The 22,141-nt window shown below is 32.6% G+C and overlaps 7 protein-coding genes and 6 pseudogenes across 13 annotated transcripts, besides 2 other annotated features; 6 read left to right on the top strand and 7 right to left on the bottom strand.

The window, feature by feature from the left end:
* Positions 1–11,300: part of a mobile genetic element that runs on past the window's edge.
* On the top strand, positions 266–721 carry TVAGG3_1065870 (uncharacterized protein; the record flags this gene model as incomplete). The annotated part of the gene is made up of 1 exon (XM_051256191.1): positions 266–721. One exon carries the CDS (start codon positions 266–268, stop codon positions 719–721), a length of 456 nt encoding a protein of 151 aa, XP_051076612.1.
* TVAGG3_1065860 lies at positions 738–1,020 on the bottom strand (annotated as a pseudogene). Its single transcript has one exon. A coding segment is annotated over exon 1 (283 nt).
* Positions 1,082–1,611, bottom strand: TVAGG3_1065850 (annotated as a pseudogene). Its single transcript has one exon. A coding segment is annotated over exon 1 (530 nt).
* Positions 1,648–2,118, top strand: TVAGG3_1065840 (uncharacterized protein; the record flags this gene model as incomplete). Its single annotated transcript, XM_051256190.1, has 1 exon — positions 1,648–2,118. The coding sequence occupies one exon, from the start codon at positions 1,648–1,650 to the stop codon at positions 2,116–2,118; it is 471 nt and encodes a 156-aa protein (XP_051076611.1).
* TVAGG3_1065830 (protein of unknown function, DUF4108 family) lies at positions 2,135–2,554 on the bottom strand (the record flags this gene model as incomplete). The annotated part of the gene is made up of 1 exon (XM_051256189.1): positions 2,135–2,554. One exon carries the CDS (start codon positions 2,552–2,554, stop codon positions 2,135–2,137), a length of 420 nt encoding a protein of 139 aa, XP_051076610.1.
* On the bottom strand, positions 2,590–3,774 carry TVAGG3_1065820 (uncharacterized protein; the record flags this gene model as incomplete). The annotated part of the gene is made up of 1 exon (XM_051256188.1): positions 2,590–3,774. One exon carries the CDS (start codon positions 3,772–3,774, stop codon positions 2,590–2,592), a length of 1,185 nt encoding a protein of 394 aa, XP_051076609.1.
* TVAGG3_1065810 lies at positions 3,856–4,481 on the bottom strand (annotated as a pseudogene). Its single transcript has one exon. A coding segment is annotated over exon 1 (626 nt).
* On the bottom strand, positions 5,770–6,274 carry TVAGG3_1065800 (annotated as a pseudogene). Its single transcript has one exon. A coding segment is annotated over exon 1 (505 nt).
* TVAGG3_1065790 lies at positions 8,969–9,922 on the bottom strand (annotated as a pseudogene). The gene has a single exon. A coding segment is annotated over exon 1 (954 nt).
* Positions 11,301–11,626: 326 nt separating the features above from the next.
* On the top strand, positions 11,627–12,361 carry TVAGG3_1065770 (uncharacterized protein; the record flags this gene model as incomplete). The annotated part of the gene is made up of 1 exon (XM_001287903.1): positions 11,627–12,361. The coding sequence occupies one exon, from the start codon at positions 11,627–11,629 to the stop codon at positions 12,359–12,361; it is 735 nt and encodes a 244-aa protein (XP_001287904.1).
* A 43-nt stretch (positions 12,362–12,404) lies between these two features.
* Positions 12,405–13,327: a mobile genetic element.
* A 567-nt stretch (positions 13,328–13,894) lies between these two features.
* TVAGG3_1065750 lies at positions 13,895–15,498 on the top strand (annotated as a pseudogene). The gene has a single exon. A coding segment is annotated over exon 1 (1,604 nt).
* A 919-nt stretch (positions 15,499–16,417) lies between these two features.
* On the top strand, positions 16,418–18,886 carry TVAGG3_1065740 (tissue development protein family; the record flags this gene model as incomplete). Its single annotated transcript, XM_001290354.2, has 1 exon — positions 16,418–18,886. The coding sequence occupies one exon, from the start codon at positions 16,418–16,420 to the stop codon at positions 18,884–18,886; it is 2,469 nt and encodes an 822-aa protein (XP_001290355.2).
* A 2,264-nt stretch (positions 18,887–21,150) lies between these two features.
* Positions 21,151–22,020, top strand: TVAGG3_1065730 (helicase protein; the record flags this gene model as incomplete). Its single annotated transcript, XM_001288026.1, has 1 exon — positions 21,151–22,020. One exon carries the CDS (start codon positions 21,151–21,153, stop codon positions 22,018–22,020), a length of 870 nt encoding a protein of 289 aa, XP_001288027.1.
* Between the last annotated feature and the right edge of the window lie 121 nt (positions 22,021–22,141).

The following is a 22,141-nucleotide window of genomic DNA, read 5'->3' as shown; positions in this document are numbered from 1 at the left end:
AGATGACATGTACCAAATGCAAAGTATTTTGAATGCTCTTCGTTCTACAAAGCAAGCATATCATTGGTTTGAAAACCAACAGACAAAAGAACTTTTAGAAGAATTTCCTCATATGTTTGCTACCCTCGGAAAACCGAGGGTAGAGATTCCGTACGAAAATCGCAAGAATTTGGCTCCTGGTTTGAGAGGCTGGTATGTACATAGACTTCTTGTAAATGCTGTAGCAATGTGGGCTTCACCTCGTTACGCTTGTTATATTTTCATGATGTTAGATGAAATTCATAGACAAGAACGTGAAGAGATGGAAAAGAAACTTCAAGCAAAAGATGAAGTCATTGAAGCAAAAGACAAAAGCATTCAGAAAAGAATACCACGTTCGGTACCAAAAGGAAAGGAAAAGAACTATAAGTATATGATTTATACTGAAGAGATGGAAAATGAAGAAGACAGAGATATGGTTATGTTGCATTTAGTCAGAAGAAACAACAAAAGCTTTTACGACTTAGCTAAGATTTACAAATCTGACAGAAATTGGTTCTATCGCGAAAACTTACCGATTTCAATGACCCCAAATGAAGATGTGAAACAAATAGTTCAAGATACTTTACCTCAAACACACTATGATATGAAAGGTTGTACAATACTTACCTTCAAAGAAGACTTACCGCTACTGAAGGAAAAAATAACAGAGTATTTTGACAACTTCAAACAAGTAGGGTAGATGAACCATTTATTTTTCAAGCTTGACTTTTTACAATTTGAACTTTGTTCGCGTAGATGTGAATTCTGAAAGAAGTATGAGGGTCTTGTATGACTTTGTACTTCTCCCATAGTTCATGTCTGTCAAACTTACCTGCCATGGACTCTTTCATAAGTTCCATGAAATCGTCTTCGGACAATCCAGGGAAAAGTATAATGTCAGTAAGTATTCTTTTAACATCCTTACTTAAACTCTTTGCTGTCTGTACACATATTACACTGAGATGTTAAAGTGCCTAAGTTCTTAAGAATTCGACACATGTCTTGTTCTCTATTCTTTAACAAAGGATGAGAGGCGAAATCATCTAAGATAAGAAGACATCTATGAGGGTAAGTCTTCCAATCGTAAGATTGCAATTTCTTCGAAATGTATTCTATCTCTTTCTGTTTGTTTCTGAAGTGTTTCTTCTCTAATATTCTCTGCATTTCCTCATTTGGGTCTTTAAACTTCGAGTTTATATACTCATTTATAGCATTATACTTCAAAACTCTTCTTTGGTACTTCTTTATCCAATCTAACAACTCAGAGTCTTTTATACATACTAATTTTGACTTCTTTATAATATCTTTGAACGAATTGACGGTTTGGTCGAATTGACCAGAAGTACTACAAATAACAACTAACTCATAGAATGGGTTCTTCTCATCTAGTTCTTGTTGTTGTGCAGCCATTTTAAGATAAGTGAAAGTCTTACCCGACCCAGGTGGTGCGATTAGACCTGTTATACCATTCTGAGCAAATAAGAACTTTTCATGTATAGGCTTTATCTGAGCATTTTCTAACTTCCTCTTGTTCTTGTTTAAAACATTCTCAAATTTCTTGTCAATGTCAGCAAACTTTTTTTCTAACATATTTTTAGAAAAATTAAAATTTTTATCTTTTTGAAAATGTCTAGCGATTTCGCTATCTATATTCGAGACAAGCTTTTTGACTCTAAAACTTCTGTCGACCATAAAATCTTACATAGTGTAAACAAGAAAGGTGAATTTGTTCTAAAGTTCTGTTTCTGGGAATATGACAAGAACCATAAAACATTAGGCAGAGAAGTCTTTAAGTTTGTCAATGACAGACTTGTTGACAGAGATGACGCCTCTTGGAAAGATGAAGTCCAACAAAAGTTCTTAGAATGCAAAGAAGACACATGCGCTGTTCTTGAAGATGAAATAGAAAACAGAATAGAAGAGCTATTAAAGGACAAAGAACTTTTACATAAATATGGTTGCGCCAAATTTGACATAACTCCACCAGAGAAGAAGAAGAAGAGAGAAAAGAAAGAAAAGAAAGTAGAAGAAAAGAAAGTAGAAGAAGAGAAGAAAGAACCTGAACCAGTTCCAGAGAAGGTGAGATATGACATGTAAAAATAAAATTTTATTTTTAGAACATTTCTGGGTCAATGTCAATGTTCTCTTCCTCTTTAGGGGCAAACACTGGCTTAGACTCTAAAATCTTTTTACCCAACTTACCCTGAACTTCAACTATCTTAGACTCATAATATTCATAGTCGTCTGCTTTCTTTGGTTCATAAGGTATAACAAGTTTGTATGCTTTGCCTTCTTTAAGGTTTGAGAACCTTCTGTCAAAATTTTCTTTGACTGTTAACAAACCTTCTATGTCTAAGTCTTCAAATTTCGCACCATTTTTAGTCACAATAGCAAACTTAACTGGTTCGATGTTCCAAACTTTGTCAAATGTAGACTTTTCAAAATGGTAGAAGTAAACATTCAAATATATGAATGGGTCTAGTTCTTCTTTGACTTCTGACATGTACTTATTTACTGAGATGAATTTCGTCATCTTTTCTATCGGATAAAAAAATATTTTTTTAAAATTTACTCATAAAAATTTTTCTTTGTATATACGCCGTTCTGAACATCTAAAAGATTTTTGACATTTGCCAAGAATGTTCGTTTAGACGCTGTCATATAACCATACTCTTGACAATATTGTTTATATTCATCGTACAACGACCTTTCATCTAAACACTCAAAGTTAGTCTCATCTATAAACAGTTCATATACACTCTTGTTTGCTTCTAACAATGTTTGTCTCTCTTCGGTATATGGAATTTGTCTTGGATTGAACTTTGAAATATCTAATGTCATAAAATATGAGAACAAGTGGTTGTAAAAGTCAGATGTCAAAGTTTCTGACAAAGCGTCAAAATATTCTGTATCTTGCATATGAGAATCTGACGTTCTGACAACTACATATCTTCTGTCAGAACTTTCTAACTTCATCGGAACAGCATTGTTTGAAACCATAATGAAGTTTGCAACATTTTCACAAACTCTTTGGTCTTTATACTTTCTTTCAACAACTCCAACTTTGTCTGTTATAAGACTCTTCAAAGCATCTGAGTTCAAAACTTTTGTTGTATCTATACTTTGAAGTTCATTGCAAACTATAAGTTTCATATTCTCTATTGAAGAGTTAAATTTACCGCAGATGTTTTCTAAGTTTGTCATATTAGGGTTCGAATAACCTTCTAACAGTTTGCATAAGATATCTGTAAAGAATGTGTTCTTACCAGTTCCTTGTTTTCCAATTATAATGAGAGCAGTTTCATTCTTAGCACTTGGATATTGTAAGATGTTTGCAAACCAACATAAGATATACTCATAGACTCTTTCGTTTCCATTGCATATAATTTCTTTGACATGGTCTAACCAAGCTTCTATAATATTTTCTTTCCATTCTACTTGTTCATATTTATATCCAGTGAAGATAGAATAGAAGTTTGGAGAAGGTGTATAGAACTTTATACCACGAACTGAAAAATCTTCTAACTTTGACAATAAGATATCCCAAGCATCTAACATCTTCATTCCAACTTGTACAACTTTTATTTTCTTAAGTTTCTGTCTACATTCTTGTTCTGAAACTATTGTCGCTCTTGGTTTGTTAAAGACAACATCCCATTCTTTCATGACATAACATTCTGGGGCAGAGTCAACATAAATGACTAAACGTTTCAAATTCTCGACTGCTTTGTTATAGTCTCTAAATGGACACATATTTCTGAATGCTTGGAAGTCATAAAAATCTGAAACATCTATTCTGTACATTTTTATAAAAATAAAAAAAAAATATTTTTTTTATTCTTGACTTTGTTGTTCCATTTGTTGCATTTGTTGTTCTTGAGCTATTTGTTGTTGAAGTTGTTCTTGTAGTACAATACTTTCACCAGTTGCATCTTCCAATTCGAAACTTTCTGCCGTCATTGACAAATACATAGGACATAAAAGTTTTACAGGAACAAAGTTTGCGTCAACTAAGGTTAAGTTTATGTTTGCTAAAGTGTTTGAGTTTACTAAAGCTGAAAACTCTGCATTCGAATGAACAATAGGCAAACCAGCAGAGAAAGTGTTGTTTATACGCATGAGTATCTTTTGGTCATAGTAGTTTCTGTCGATATTCGAATAACACTTTGAACCTAAGTTTGAAACAATATATAAAATAGGTGTACTTAAAGTCAATGGAACGGATAGACCTTGTATGACACCTTTTCCTGTTATAGGAAACTGTTGGTAGTAAAAACCAGATATAAGTTTTGTATTATAGCTCATATCGTTTATACTAAACTCAGTCGGACATCCAAACATAATGAAACCTGCTCTAGTTGCAGCACATGTTACATCCGTCCTTAAAGTATTAAATAAGTCAACAAAACCTGTTGGTGGTATATCTGAGTAAGTATCTTCAAAGGAGTATTTTTTACCATTCACAACAATAAAGTCTTCTGGTGTCAAAAGAGCAAAACAGGCTTTAGTCGTCATTGTGTTTAAGGTTAGTTTACAATATCGTCCTTGAGGACTTTGTAAGTTTGTTGTTATAGAATTATATGACTCAGGGTTTTTAGTCGTAATAGTATAAACCATATGTCTTCTGCCATTTACTTAGCAAATAAATTTTAATGAAATGTTGTGGTCGTCAAATATTTTTATACGTCTGGGAAACTATATTTTAAGTTCAACGTTTCACCTCCTTTCATAACGTATATCTTGTCAATGACATTATATGAAACACCACAGCAAGCAATGTCGGGTTCTATTTCTTTGATGTTTATATCGTCTGCCTCTGTCAAAAGTTTCAATAGTTCTTTCAAAACTTCATGAGGTGCGATGACATATGAGTTCACTTTTACAGGGTTGTCTCACCAAGTTTAACATTATACCCAAAGCTTGACAAATCTTCTCCTGAGTTTTAAGTTTGTCTTTAGTTGTTGGTAGTCGTTTCGAATATCTGCAACAGAACTTAACTCTCTGCTAACTTCAGGGTATGTTGGTTGTTCTTTTACAGGAACTATTGTTATACCATCTTCGTCCTCGTATGGTTTCCCCACTTCAACATCTCTTTCTTTGACATTGACAACAACACTTTGACTGTTTGTTTGAGTTGGTGAATTTAACTTCACATCTGCCACCGCCATTAAACCTTTTGAAACACTTACGCTTCTATTTTTCGGAAATGACATTTTACTTAGAATAAAAAGATGGACGTATTCGAGTATCTCTTCGAATTGAAGCAAAACAAGGTTTACACACACAAACAATACAAATACATTGACAGAATAGTTCTTTATACAAACAATGGAAATGTTATAGAATAGCAGTCTTTGCTGAACCAAAATATTTTCATAAAGCAAAGAAAGTTGGTATAACTGAAATGGTGAAAGTTTTGAAGCAGACAAAAAATATAACAACAAAACTTACAGATATTTCTAAAGGTAAGTTTATAATACAATTTTATGTCAAAACTGGCGTACTGTCAATATTTGACGGAGAGAAGTCAGTTCAAGAACAACTTACTGACCTGCTGCCAAAATCTGCTCGATGGAAGCTGTCGTTATGCCAATCTGAGGAGCCCCAGCAGGTTTCATCGAACGAATTTTCAAAAGAGCATCTTCCGTGAAAAGTGCTATTGGTTTTGTAAACTTCTTTGCTTCAGTTCATCTGGACCGTCTCTGTCACCAGTATATTGTATTTGAACTGTACCAACAGTTGAAATACCACCCATAAAGTCTTCTGAGTCAGCAAATGGAATGCCAAGCCAAAAGTTTGAACGGTCTCCATTTGTATATTGAGTTTTTTGACCTCCTGTATGAGTCCATACTTTCACATATGGCATAATAGAACTTTGCATTTCAGGGTTAATGGTTGTTGTGAAGTTGTTGTTAAAGTTCATAGCATCTAATGTCAAGTTGTATGACCTCATATCCTCAACTGTAGAATATTCTTCTCTTGGATAATATTTGCCATCTATGTTTATATGGTATTTAATACCAGGGTTGTAGAAGCAAGAATAGTCATTTATAGTTCGTCTGAACAGTACAAACATAGTATCTGCATGTTTCATTGCAGTTGTTAAGGCAATATCTGTTCTTGCACCTGGGTCAGCACTTTGGTTTCCAACTTCACCTGCAAAGTCTTTGACAGATATTTGGTGTATAGGGAACATAAGTGGAACTGCAATATATTTGGCAGCTAAAGCATTTGAAATATCTGGGTCCAACATATAGACTGCAAGTCTGCTTTCTATTCTCTTGCATTCAAACTTTTCGCATGTGAACTTAACTGGGTCCCAAGCATCTCCAGCAGCATTGAAATAATAGTTTACTTCAGTGTTGAGGTTTGAGAAACCAAAGTCTAAGTCAACTTTGTTTTGCAAAAGTCGGCGAATGACTTTTATTTGTTCCCTACTTCTGTAAGAGTGAATGGGTCTTGTGTTGGTGCAATGACTAAGTTATTTTTGCTTGGAGTAAGTTCGATAGAAATTTTTCCTGCCCAGTTTGGCAAGTATCTTAAAAACCTGAAGATGAGGAAAGATGACAAAGGAACTCTAAGTTTCAGTTTTACTTTGGTTACTGCTGCTGCAGTTTGTCCAGAAAGGTTAACATAAACTCCTGGAACGTTAGGGTCAAGTCTTCTTATTTTCTCAATAGTTGCATACTGGTCTGTTTGTTCTCTAGCTTGTGGTTGTACTGAGTTTCTCAAAGCGAACCATTCATAGTTTTGCCCATGTTACTGTTTGAACTAAGTCAGAGTTAGAATATATCTTATATCCCATGAAAACTTCTGGAGCATATTGGTATCCGACATAGAAAATTCCATTGCAACCTTTCTTGTCAGACAACTTGGCAGAAGGTTTTATTTCAATGTCTTGTTCCACGTATAAGAAAGAGTTGTCAATAGAAATTATATGAAACCTGTCGCAAGCAATATCTACTGTTGTTGAAGAACCTTCTCCAAACTCACCTACGTTTCCATAAGAAACAGCAGTTGTATATCGTAAGTTCCAGGAACTATTTCTGACCTTCTAATGGCATTGTCGCATTCGTTATACCATTCGGAAACATTTCCGTTCATGGCATCCAAAACTGTTGGCGTTATATTCTGAGCGGCGTACATTTCATATGAGTAAAAATATAGAATAGTTGGATTTATATGTCATAATAGAACCCACGTGGACCAAGCTTTCTTTCTTCCTGACTGAGTTTTTAACTCTTCTTTTTCCTTCATTGCCCTCTGCTTGAAGTTGTTGCATCTTTGCATTATGTTCATCTAGTATGTTGCAAATTTCCCATGTCCTTTTTGCCTTTTGGCTCTGGTCGCCCATCTCAGGTAACCTATATCCTAGAAAGAGTTTGTCATAGTCTGTATTTGAGTCTTCGCGTATTGTTTGCATGACTCTTTCCTGAGTTTCCGGTTCAAGCTCTTCAAACAGTGCCTGTCCATATGGAATATGCTCGTTTCCAAATATATGTTTTTGTAGCCATTCTGGTTTTCTTTCCATGTTACCAATTATAATCTTTTGTGAATGGGAAAGCTTTTTACCCAATCTTTCAGTCTTCGTCGTTTATTTCTGTAGTTGGTTTTATTTTGTCAAGGAACATGTTTTTCAATACTAACATTTCATTTGTACTGTCCATTTGAGTTTTCTTAAATATTCATCCTTCTCAGTTCATTGTCTGCAAAGTAAGTTTTTATGACATTTTGTAAACTTTCGTTTGCAAGGTCATGTACAATAGGTTCTCTTCGCTCTCCCTAACTTTCTTTCTAAACTCTTCACCAAATATACCATCTCTATGGTTCTGTGTAGTTCTTTGAGATAAATGTTCTAGAACGTCAGGTGTTATATTTCCATCAGCCATGTTCATTTCATACTGGTCCAAAATATCTGCATGTTTCATATCTTTCAATGGCATTAAAGCCGCGCTTAAAATACCAGCTATATCTGGTTCACCATTGACTTCCATTGCGTCTACAACTTCTTGAATTGGTTGTAAGTTTATGAACCACCTATCCGGGTTAGCTTTATGACCCCATCTCATTGTAGTTCCATCGTCTGCAGAAACAAAAGTAGGTTTTGTTTCCATCTTGGTTAGGTTCTGAATGAACTTTAAACAATGTTTCATTTCTATATGTTTTCTTGAAATTTAACCTTTTATCTTCACCGAGTTCATCGAAGATTGAACGTTATATGCTCGTAAGTAAAAGGATTGTTGTATTTGTGTACATTATCTTTCAGTACTTCCATTCTATGCTGAATATTTTCATCTGGTGTTGGAGTCTTTTGTATGTCGGCAAACATTTTTCGATATTCTTCTACTATGTCAGCCGAATTTTTTTTAGACTCTTGGAAATATTCATATTCTCCGCATACTCTTGTTGAGGGTCAAGATTTTTCGGCTGTTCCAAATCTTCATCTAGTTCTGTGAAGTTAGTTTCCAAAGGAGTGACTTGTTCGTTTCTTCAGGCTCTTCTAGCTGTTGTTGCTGAACTATTTCTTCCATGTCTGGTTGTATCTGAACTATTTCTTCCTGTGGAGTTTCTTGTACCTCATCTGCTGGCATTTCATATATTCCGAGACCGTTTTCAACAATTTCCCTATCTACGTCATCCGCATTCATAAGCTTTTGTTCTTTCGTTCCGTCTCTATTTTTACGCGTTTCATGACGAAAGTTGAATTGTCATTTAGCTCTGACATCAAATATCTCGGAGTAAATTCATCCATGTCCATTTGGATGATATGCTATTAATCATATCCCTTAGCGAGCTTGTATTTTCCAGGTTTGAGATTTATATCCGTTTTGGTGCTGAGCCATAAAGCTAAATAGGTTCGGGTCAGTATTTCCATCCTTGAACTTTCTAATAGCTTCTTTATATCTGTCACTAAAGTCAATAGTATCTGGGAAACCACACTCTTTCTTTAAGCATTTTTAAGAATTCTTGGTTTCCTTGTTCTCTACTTCTTTTATGTCCTTGCTCTGTTTGTGGTTGTTGTGCTGGTTGTGGAGGGTTGCTGTGCTGGTTGTTGTTGTTGTGCTGGATTTTGAACTGTTGGTTGTTGTGCAGGGTTTTGACTGTTGGTTGTTGTGTTGGTTTTGGTGCATGCCTGTGTCTATGTCCATGTGACGATGTAAATGTTTTAGGTAGTCCTGGTGCAGGTGCTTCTCTTGGAGGGTTTGGTGGTATATAGTTCCACCAGCTGGCACATATGTTCCATCTGCAGCATAGTGTCCTACCTGACTTTTCGTTCTTAAGAAAGCATTTACTAGGTCTGTTTTGGTCTGTTGTAACTCTTTTTCTTGACTTTCCACAACAGTTTGCTCTAACGGCGTCATAGGCACTTTGAACTGCCTGTCTCGTTGCTGCATCTGTTATTTTCGTCATATTTTGTGCTACTTCCTTTAACCTTTGTCGAAACCTTCAGACTTCAGTTTCTTTCCAGATGAGAAGTCGTTCACTAGTTTACCTTACTATGAAGAGCTTCGAAGGCGTTCTTAAAGTCAGCATTCATTAAAGCTTCATTTGAACTGTCTTCATCCGCTTGTATTTTTGTCCTTATTGACCCTATAAGTTGGGCTGCTTTGGCGTTGGCTTGGCATCTAACCAGTCATTGTTAGCTTTTATATATTCTGCGCTTTTCATTGCCTTTTGCATAGGCCGCGTCGTTATTTTTTACTTTCTTGTGCTAAGTTTTCATACTGTACGGTTTGGTTTTGCAACTGTAAAAGTTTTTCTGCCTTTACATTTGCTTCAACTTCTTTTTTATACTCATCGCTATCCATATATGTCTTCAGGGCTTTTTGTTTTATTCTTCATCTTTCAGTACTTTATATTGAGTAGTATGGTTTTTCAAATTTATGACATCTTGTTCCATTTTTGCTACTTCTGCTGCTTTTTCTGACACTTTTTTCGCATATTCCTCTGTACTTAGTTCTTTCAGTTGTTCTTCTTTCTTCTTTTTCTCTACGTTTAACTCATTGAGTTTCTTTGTGTGTCTGTCATATTCTAGTTTCTTTTCGTTTTCACTTTTGCTTCTGTATGTCTATGTTTGACTTTTTGACATCTGTTATTTGATTTTTGAGTGAACTCAAAATTCATTTGACTTTGAGGGTTATAGGCTGTTCCGTCTGCAGCTCCACCAAGCCTGCCATTTTCGCTAAAAGTGCCGCTCTTAAAACCTCCACTCTGTGCACCAACAACTCGGTTTAAAAGCATAGGATTGCTTGACATTTGTTGCAACATAGTGGGTCATTCAGCATTTGTTGTTGCAACTGTTGTTGTGGTGTCAGTCTTACTATTGGATGTTTCAATGCTCTCTTCCTCTTACGTATATTCTTACGTAGCTTACGTGGCATTTTAAGTGAAGTTAAAAAGCGGTTTTTGACAGATGTTTATTGTGACTTCTTCGTAAAGACTTTGTTGAGATTTCTTCGTAAATGACCCAAAAATATATTTTAGGGTAGAAGGGTATATCTAACCTCTTTTCTACCCTCTTTTCTACCCTCTTGAATTTTCATGAATTTCTTCGTAAAGACTTTGTTAAGACTTCTTCGTAAAGACTTTGTTGAGATTTCATCGTAAAGACTTTGTTAAGACTTCTTCGTAAAGACTTTGTTGAGATTTCATCGTAAAGACTTTGTTAAGATTTCATCGTAAAGACTTTGTTGAGATTTCTTCGTAAATGACCCTAGTAGTATATTTTTGGTGTAAATTTCATGAAAATTCAAGAGGGTAGAAAAGAGGGTAGAAAACGGGGTAGATATACCCTTCTACCCTAAAATATATTTTTGGGTCATTTACACTCATGAACTTTCTTGTCTATGTTTTGTTAAGATTTCTTCGTAAAGACTTTGTTGAGATTTCTTCGTAAAGACTTTGTCAAGACTTCATCGTAAAGACTTTGTTGAGATTTCTTCGTAAAGACTTTGTTAAGACTTCTTCGTAAATGTTTTGTTAAGACTTCTTCGTAAAGACTTTGTTGAGATTTCTTCATAAATGTTTTGTCAAGACTTCTTCATAAAGACTTTGTTGAGATTTCTTCATAAATGTTTTGTCAAGACTTCTTCATAAAGACTTTGTCAAGATTTCTTCGTAAATGTTTTGTCAAGACTTCTTCATAAAGACTTTGTCAAGACTTCTTCGTAAAGACTTTGTCAAGACTTCATTTATACTCATTCATCCTCAGGGCTAGAAGGCACGAAGTGCCTGGAAGCCCCACTACCTTTTTTTTTTTTTTTTTTTTTTTTTTTTTTACCTTGAGTTTTTAATCAAGGGGTTTCTCCCCCTGTTAAATTTTATAAAGATTTTATTTGAATGAAACAATTGGTATCAGCTGAAATTCGTTTACGCACAAGTAAATCACTATGATGATCTCCCAAATGATGTATGGAAGAAATTTTTCAATAGTAATCCCTCCAATCATTATACAAAATGCGAAAATTGCAAAGTAAACTATAAAAACAACGAATGTTTTGTATACAAAAGTGCATTTATTGATCTAACCAATAGAGCTATCACATTTGAATCCGTTTCATCTCTAAAATTCTTACACTCGAATACTTTTTTTCGAAATTGTTCAATGACCACCGATGGTGATGGTGGATCAGTTCACTTTACAGGCTCTGGTACCATAGTTCAGCATCAATTCTGCTGCTATGGCAGTATGTTAAAATCCATTTTAGGAGTGTACTCTTATACTTTCCTCGATTCATCGTCGTTTTCGTACTTAGTTGAAAGTTCATTGTACAATTGCGGAAAGCCAGACGTCGGAGATAGTTCAATAAGAATTTCGAAAGGAACCGCAGGTTTAACTTATTGTAATGCAAGCAGAAATACTTTAATAGGAAATACTGTTTATTGTATTCTTTCCATGGATTTTCAGACTAAAGTTAATTTTTCATCTTTTCATGGAAATATTGCAACACCTGTTGATTCAATAATTCAAAATTATCAGTCTATTGATTATAAGTATTGCAATGTCATGAATAATGTTCAAGTTGGTACAAGCAGAGGAGTTCTTACAGTAATTTACGGAGATCTCGAAATGAATTCTTGCTCCATTATAAATAACACATGTAATGGAAAAGTTTTATTCTGTGAAAATTCGGTTTTTACTATAAAAAATTGTTATTGTGATTCAACAACTTCATCATATAGCGTGACAGTTGTTGCCCCAATGGCATATTTTAAGAATTCTCTTGATGACATTGGAATCCGTGTCTGCTGGAAGTATCATAAGTTTTCTGACATTGAATTTTATAAATTCATTGGAATTTCTTGTACTTCTAGTGAAGTTATGCTAGGATTTGACTAGTAACAGTTTCTCTAAACTTTTTTTTTGAAATTTTTCTTGGTTTAAAGGTGACCAAACTATTTTTTGAAAGTCCGCCATAACTTTAATGGTACTATTTCAGCGTGTACAATGAATACAAAAATTCTAAGAGTGCCACATAAAATAGTACTTTAGACTTGAGTTAATGCTACCAAGCAAATGTTAAAAAGATGACTTTAGTGTTTTGATAATCAAAGATTAAAATCATTATTGTCTAAATCAATAATCATAACGACAGAAGTTAATGTTTTTTCATAAGTGCTTTAAATCCACTTTTAAAAGTATACCTCAAAAATCAAAATATCAAAAAAAAATTGGCCGATAGGTTTGGCTTTAATTTTTGTCTGCTTTTATGATTTGATATGGATGTTATAATTTTAAAAGTTGAGCCAAATTCACCAATAGATTTTTGAGATTTGCAAATACTCAATAATTTTCAGCGTGTTATCTTTTATTAAAAGAACTATTTGGTTTCAGTATCATATAAATTGATATTTACTTTCTATTTGAACCTTCATTTAGCTAATGATTAAATAATACAGATTTCATCTAGTCCTTATAAGAGAATTTTGAATTTGTTATAATAAAAAAACAAACAGATATAGCTTACACTTCTATAATAAAGATACCTTTTATAGAAATCAGTATGAAATGTGTTTTGGCTTATTGGAAGCATATCAGACATAATCGCCATAATCAAAAAATCTATATACCCAATAAGTAATAAATTTGTCGATATAGATTTTCCATAAAATTAGTTTTTAGTCTGATCTTAAAATAAATTTAATTTTTTATAAAAAAAATCACATTTAAAAGTACCTTTTTAGTAGCTCGAAATCCTGTTGGTGGATTTCGGGCGTACTTCAAAATTAGCTTTTCTTCTACATATGCAAGCTATATTTTAAATATGGAGCAAATCGGATCGGTGAAAGTAGTTTAGTTACCTTTCTTGGTTTGAAGGATGCCTTATGAAGTGAGATGACGTGATTTCGTATATTGCTTATTACTTCATATGTGGTATGGGATATTAATATTATTGAAAAATAAATTAGTATTTTTTCTGAGTCGGTCAAATATACTCAGAATAATTTTTATTTTATATATCTAAGGCTACATGTCTTATATAAAATTTTTAAAAAATTGCAAAAATAAGTTTCATGTCTTATGTAAAATTTTTCATTTTTAAAAATAGACTGTACAAATTCTGATCCATCTGTCTATATAAATGGCATGCAGCAAATAATAGCCATATGTAAGGGTCGTGGAATTCCCGAAATTGCAGAGCGTTTAAAGCAAGTCAAAGATAAATTTACACCTGAGTTTATTACACAATTTCAACCTGAAACAGCATTAATTATGCAATCATTTCAAGGGATTCAAAACTTTAAAGGAAAATTTTCTAAGAAAAATCCAAAATTCATTGCATTTCTAAATCAAATTGAAGAAATGATAGATTCAATTAGCATATTCACCAATTTCATAACTTTGATCAAAGGAAAGAGATATGAATTCGAAATGGCTGAGATATTTAGAAGACTTTTCAAAATGTCTTTTCATCCTCCTCAAGATGATAATAGTTATGAAACATTGGTTTATCCTGTGTACAACATATTTTTCGATTTCTTTAATATGAATTCGAATATAATAAACTTCAAAAGTTCAACAGGAAGTGGAAAAACGAGATGTGCACCTTTCATGTTTTCGATACTTTCTTATTATGAAGAACTCAAGATGCCTTTCTTCATAATGACACAACCAGGAAAAACAATCATTGATGACAAAGTTGAAGACTTCACCAATTTCTTTGGTGACACAGTTATTTTAGAAACAGATCCCAAGAAATACTTAGAATATTACGAACAGCAAAACATAACAAAACCCATCATTGGTTTGTTCTCTCCTCGTTCTCTTTTAGTTCTTATTTCAAAAGCCAACAAAAAACACATCAAAATATTCAACAGAACAAGATTCTGCCTTGATGAAATCCATGAAAGAGATTGTCACACAGATGCAGTTATATCAGAATTAGCTGAGAATTGCCCTAAATATAAGATCAAGAAACACATAATGATGATGTCTGCAACTCCTGATAATCGAATATTTGATGTATTTCGAGAAGATGGAATTGAAATCAAAGAATTACATCTTAAAGAAAAATGTTTATTCCCTATCAAGGATGTAATTGTTAAAGTAGACAATGTTAATAATATTGCAACCACGGCGGTTAATAATGCAATCCAAATCATTGATAATATGACAACAAACACATCAATACAAGGTCATATCTTAATATTTTCATCTGGAAGACAAAGAATTCTTGAGATTTATGACTTATTTTTATCAAGTATCAAAGAATTTATCAGTAATGAAAAAAAGCGAGAAGAAGAAAAAAGGCGTGAATTCAATGAAACAATGAATCTTCCTATAGCAAATACAAAAAGAAAAGGTAAAAAGAAAAAACAAAAAGAACAGACACCAGAGTTTTTATTTCAGAAAGTTGGAATTCTTTTAGACTGCGAAGAAGCATTGAATGATGAACAGAAATTTTATCAGTACATAAAAGAGAATGTCACTGATAAAAACAAGCTTTACATTCTTCCAATTCCATTTCTCAGCTATGTTTCGAACTTCCAGAAACACATTGCAAAAAGCAATATTCCGAACTATGACAATATAATCAAAGTTGTCATTGCTACAAATGCAATTGAATCTTCAATAACAATTGATAATATGGCAGCTGTTATTGATTGCGGCATTTGTAATACTCCAGAGTTCAACTCTTTGACAGGAATTACAAATCTTAAAGAATCTCAAATCACAAAGCAAAATCAAATGCAAAGAAGAGGAAGAGTTGGTCGTGTCATGCCTGGAACAGCAGTTCAAATTACTGTTGAAGGAGAAATTATCCCAGATTATCAAGAACCAGAAATATTAACAAGTGACATATCTGCTTTCATTTTAGATCTTCGAAGAATTGGTATAAGATTTGAAAATCTTAAGAAATTGCCAAATGAAGTTCCATTAGAAACAGTACAATCAAAGATCAATATATTAAAGAATATTGGTGCTTTGGATTTAACAACAGGAAATCTCACAAAGAAAGGATTGAAATTATCATCGTTCAGAAACTTTTCTCCATTTATTTCTGCATCAATAATGAATCTTTCAAATAAATATTATGAAGGAAATTACATTCCAATGATTCTTGCAGCATTAGTTATTAAGTTGATATCAGGAGAAATCATTCAAAATAACTTATCGAAGATGTTTGTTAAAAACTTTAATGTCGAATCAGATGTTGACACAATCATGAAAACATTTATTGAAATGGTCAACACAAGAAAGAAAATCAAAGATGTCGCATTAGAATATGGTTTCATTCCAAAGAAGGCTACTCAAATCGTTGGTGAGATTTTCGAACTATGCCAAATGCTTGAAAAAGGAAAGAAAGATGAATTATGGCCAAGTCTCACCAAATTCTATTCAGATTGTCAATTTGTCCATGTTTTTTGTTCAAGATTATTTGAAGAGATACAAAGTAACTCAGAAAATGGAATTTGGATCATTGCAAGAAAGGCAGAATTGGATCTTGTATCAAATACGCTTTTTGAACCAGAATTTAGATTCAAAGCTGATAAATGTCTTGCTTTTAATTCAAATGAAGGTTACATTGTTACAAGATCAAGACCAGGATCTTTTAGTTTCAACATTCCATCAAATGTATTAATTCTTAATATTGCAAGAAATGCTAATTTGAAAATTAACTTTGGAAGCATTATTCATATCGATCTCACACAAGTACAAAATTACAAACCATTTGCAATTAATATTCCTAATTTTTATAATACACCATTTTTCATACCGATGTTGAATGGTTTTGTATCAAAATATCAAAATTACATGTTGAAATTCAATCAAATTGGAAGTGCATTGAAAGCAAAAGAAAGTGACATTTGTTTTGCTTTTTCATCACTTCTCAATAACAAAGAAATTTGTTTGAATTCATTCATTAAAGCTGACAAATATGAAAAAGTAGAAATGAAGATTCGTGAAGGAATCCAAATTGTTCAAGATTTAGCACCTTTTACACCACAAACAATTCTCATCATTCATCCATACATGAAATGCTGTTGTGCACTAAAAGGATATGGAATTGATAAGATTGATAATGATATCATTTCATTTGATGAACCAGAATACAAAGCATACCATGTCAATGAAAACACACTCAGATATATGCACTCGAAAATATCTGAACTTAGTAAACAGTCTAGTACATGTTCAATTGCTATCACAGGTGAAGATATGTCATTTTCATTTGATCAAACCGTTAAATTTGAAGGAAACAAGAAATTTGTTTCATTCCCACATACAAATCAAAAATGCAACTCTGTTTTTAGTATTCAAAAAGACTTTTCACATCTTGTCATCATATCTAAAGAAGAAATTTGTTTGGAACAAAGTCTTACTTGGCAAAATGTTCAGAACTATCAACAAGCCACAATTGGTGACATATCTGCATCAAATTATGAAAATATCTTTCCAAATGGAGTTAAAATCTTCTACAATCCATGGATCAACTTCTATCCAGATATATATTTAATTAAATATATCCAAAAGAAAAAAGTTGAAGAAGAATATGATGACTTAGATGAAGACTCGAATGATATCCTTACAATGGTGGAAAATATATTGAGGAGATATAGAATGGAACAAGAGAATGTAAGATCGAAATCATCCTTTAAAATTATCAATATTATTGACTTTTATGCAAATCAATGTGTGCACGGTGAAAAATTGATCAAAGATGTTGAATTTGAGCTACAAGATGTATTAGGAAAATGTAATTTTGGAAAAGCAATTGGATTAAGATCACATTTAATGAAAACTAAACAGTTGCCATCTCTTGAAAAGCTCAAATCAATTAAAAATGTAATTGAAGATGCACTTATGGCTCCATTTTCATTAATACCAGATCTCAGATCATTAAATATTGATAAAAGACTCCACAACCTTTCGATTGTTTATCAACAAATTGCATTAGCAAAATTATTTAATCTCAAATTTGCACATAGCGTGAAATTCCTCAAAAACTGCATCACAATTAAAATCAAGAATACAGAAAATAATGATGAAAATATTGCGAAGATTTCAAAGATTTTGAGGTCATTTAATGTTCACAATCAAGAAATTCTTCCGACATACGAAGTTTATATCAAACATTTGTCTGTGTACAAGTTGTCGGAAGAAGAATTTACGGAAAAAGTTCATTCAGTTCTTGATCATTTTGGAGGTACAATTTTCGAAGTATCAAAATATTATGAGTCAAAGACCAAAAATTCTCATGAAAAAGGTATAATTATTGCAACTGTTTGTTCTAAAGAATTCCTTCAGCCACTCATTACAATGTTAAGAGATCAATTTTCAAATGAAATTATCCTTAACATTCCAGAAACAGTCATTCCAAGTTATTTGACAAGATACAGAGAAGTTTTAAACGCTTTGACAAAATATTTTGAAGCGAAAAAGATTCCAATTAAGAACATCAATTGTGATTTCTATGGAACAAAAAATGATGTTGAAAGAGCTGAACAAGAATTACTCAATGATCCACCACATCTTCCAATTACTATAGTCAACATCACACCTGACATCAATACAAAATCCCTTGAAATTGCACTCAGGACACAATCAGTTCCATGGAAATTCAACAAGAGAAACAAAATTCTCATTGTTCCTGAAGATGTCAAACAGGAAACAATCATGGAATTCATTGAAAAATATGGAAGAAAAGATTTATTAATTTCTAAGAATAGCTTTGATATACCAAATTGTTTTGGCGATGATATTTTGTGCCATGGAGATCAGGCATTACAATCAAATGAAAGCATCAATCTTTATTTCCCTAATAAATCCATTGTTTCAAGACCAGTCTGCCTTCAATGCGCAAAGGAAACAATTGCGTTCAATCTTGGAAGAATTGTTGATCAAAATGGTCATGTCAATGTTTCAAGAGCAATTGAAAATTCCGAGCACATTGATATATATTCATTCTATGAACCAACAGCAGAAACAGATAAGAAGAATGGAATCTGGCCAACTACACCATTTGGTCATTTAATTTGGATTTTATTATCATCAACCATTTCTAAAAAAGAAACGAAGGCATATATCACAGCATTGGCAGCATTGGCATTCCACAAATCACCAATGTTCACTTATTGTCCAAATCATCCTGATGTTTTTATAAAGATAAATCAATATGGTATGACATGCTGCCAACAAAAGAATTGTAATATGATCAAATGCAATTCATGTGGTAAATGGCATCCAGCAGGAAAATGTGAAAATCTCGAAATACCAGCTGGATGTAGACAATGTCCTTTCTGTCAGAATATCGTTGAAAAGTCGCAAGATTGTAATCACATCAAATGCTCGTGTGGTAAACATTTTTGTTACTATTGCGGCAAGGGATTTGACACTGATGGTGAAGTTATAACCACATGAATACTGCAGATCATATCTATGATCCACCAGACTATTTGAAGTTTGTCTTGCATCAGAATATTCCTGAAGCAAATCTCCGAGAATTCTATAATAAGTTTCCAATTTTTAGAACATATATTTATCGTCCTTAATTAATATAATAATAAATGTTTGTTTTATTGTTTAATGTTGAAATTTACGAAGTTTCAATCAAAAAGACTTTTTAATTAAACTAATATTAAATTTTTACTTATAATATAGATTTATACGGATTGTAGTGCTTTATTTAACTTTATCATTCAAATGCATATATTTATTATTGATATTTTGAAATATCCTCACAATAAAAAAGATTTTGGATTATTCAAAAAGTGATCTAAGACATGAAATATTCAAAAAAATTATTAAAAGATATTGGAAGTTACAGATGGCATATGTATGAGTAGTTATGTATTCTATATAAATTCATTGCCTTGATCGACAAATTAAGATTTAATTTTTAAAATTTATTAATTCGTGAAGAAACTAGGACATCATCAATGCTATGAAGATTTAATGATAATGAGATATATTCCTACCATGAAAAAAAAATGAAAGGGCACTTTTTCATCACGTCTTGAAATCCCGTCTTACCATGTTTTTGTATGATTTAGTCTCTCGTAAATTTTTTATCCTGATTTATCATAAAATTTTTAAAAATTAATATTTCAAGCTCTCAAAAATTATTTTTGTATTATGGAACAAACCAGCGCAATTTATGAGGGTATGCTTCAATCAATTGCGCAGTTAGAGGTTTGTTACTATAAAAACAGTTTCAGAGGCGGAATAAATGATATTCACGATATCAAGAAAAAGATTTCGAAAGATTTGGTTGAACGATTTGAACCTGAATTTCAATTAATTCAACAATCAATAAGGAATCTATGCAACTTTCATGGTGACTTTAATGACAAGGATCAACTTTTTAAGATCTACAAAGACCATGTAAAAACTATCAAAAAATCTATTGAGATTTTTCTTGAATTCATAAAAATGATCAAAGGAAAGAGATATGAATACGAAATGGCCGAGATATTTAGAAGACTTTTCAAAATGTCTTTTCATCCTCCCGAAGATAATAATATACGAAACATTGGTTTATCCTGTTTATAACATATTTTTCGATTTTTAATATGAATTCGAATATAATAAACTTCAAAAGTTCAACAGGAAGTGGAAAAACGAGATGTGCACCTTTCATGTTTTCGATACTTTCTTATTATGAAGAACTCAAGATGCCTTTCTTCATAATGACACAACCAGGAAAAACAATCATTGATGACAAAGTTGAAGACTTCACCAATTTCTTTGGTGACACAGTTATTTTAGAAACAGATCCCAAGAAATACTTAGAATATTACGAACAGCAAAACATAACAAAACCCATCATTGGTTTGTTCTCTCCTCGTTCTCTTTTAGTTCTTATTTCAAAAGCCAACAAAAAACACATCAAAATATTCAACAGAACAAGATTCTGCCTTGATGAAATCCATGAAAGAGATAACTATACAGATGTTGTAATCTCTAGGCTTGCCGAGAATTGTCCTCCTTTTAAGATCAACAAGCACATCATGATGATGTCAGCAACTCCTGATGATAGAATATTTAAAGTTTTTAACAGAAATGGATACAAAAAAGGAGACTTGATATTAACTGACAAATGTTTGTTTCCAATCAAAGACATTTCCATAACTGTAAAGAATACCAATGAAACAGGTAATGAAGCAGTGAAGAATACAATTACAATCATTGACAACATGGCCAATAATAAATCATTGCAAGGACACATTTTGATTTTCACTTCCGGAAGACAAAGGATCTTAGACATTCACAGACAACTCATCGTTGAACTTAAAGAACACAAAAGAAAAGTTCAAAAAGTTAGATTACTCTTATACGCAGAAAATGTAATGAGTGATGAACAAAGCTTCATGAACTACCTGAAAGAGAATGCATCTGATAGTGATAAGCTCTATATACTTCCTATTCCATTCATTAGTTATGTTCCTCCATATCAAAAGAAAATTGCAAAAGGCAATATACCGAACTATAATAATATTATCAAAGTTGTCATTGCAACAAATGCCATTGAATCATCAATTACAATAGATAAAATGGCTGCTGTAATTGATTGTGGAGTCATGAATATTCCTGATACTAATTCATCAATTGGAGTCACAAATCTTAAGGAATCTCCAATCACAAGGCAAAACCAACTTCAGAGAAGAGGAAGAGTTGGTAGAGTAATGCCAGGAACAGCTGTTCAAATCACAGTTGAAGGAAAGAAAATTCCAGAATATCAAGACCCAGAAATATTAAAGAGTGATATTTCTTCTTTTGTTCTTGATCTCAGAAGAATTGGAATTAGATTTGAAACGCTTTATAAACTTCCAGATAAAGTTCCAAAAGAAAAAGTCAATTCAATCATTAATATGTTGAAGAATATTGGTGCATTAAATCAAACCACAGGAAATCTTACAAATGATGGATTTATGTTATCATCATTCAGAAACTTTTCTCCGTTTATTTCAGCATCAATTTTGAATCTTTCAAGAAATTACTACGATGGCGAAGTTACACCAATGTTGCTTGCAGCTTTGTCCTTAAAACTAATATCAGATGATATTATTTTAAATAATTTATGTCCAAAATTTGTCCAAAACTTTAATTACGAATCTGACCTGGACACAATCATGAAAACATTCATTGAAATGGTACTTAAAAGAAGAAAGATTACTGAAATTGATCCAGATTTTGGATTCCATCCAAAGAATGCTACACAGATTGTTGGAGAAATATTTGATCTTTCAGAAACATTGGATATAGGTGATACCGAAGATTTGTGGACAAATATTGACAAGTTTTATCAAAACTGTGATTTTGTTCATACTTTTTGTCAAAGATTATTTGATGAAATCGAAAAGAATTCCGAAAATGGTGCATGGATAACTGCCAGGAAAGCTGAATTAGATATGATTTCGAATACCAAGTTGGAGCCTGAATTTAGATTCAAAGCAGATGAATGTCATTCATTTGAAGAAACGGAGAAACTTGATGAAAGCAACAAATTTGCCGAATATATACCATCAGATGACAAAGAAAAACAAGAAAGCTAATCCTGGTTCATATAGTTTTAACGTTCCATCAAACGTATTGATATTGAATATTCAACGTAATGCAAATCTTAAAATGAACTATGGAACTATCATTCATATAGATCAAAGGGCAGAACAAAAA

The sequence above is a fragment of the Trichomonas vaginalis genome (assembly GCF_026262505.1).
Source record: "Trichomonas vaginalis G3 chromosome Unknown ctg_44, whole genome shotgun sequence".
In the NCBI taxonomy this organism is placed as follows: Eukaryota; Parabasalia; order Trichomonadida; family Trichomonadidae; genus Trichomonas; species Trichomonas vaginalis.
This window is presented reverse-complemented; position numbering and strand designations above follow the sequence as displayed.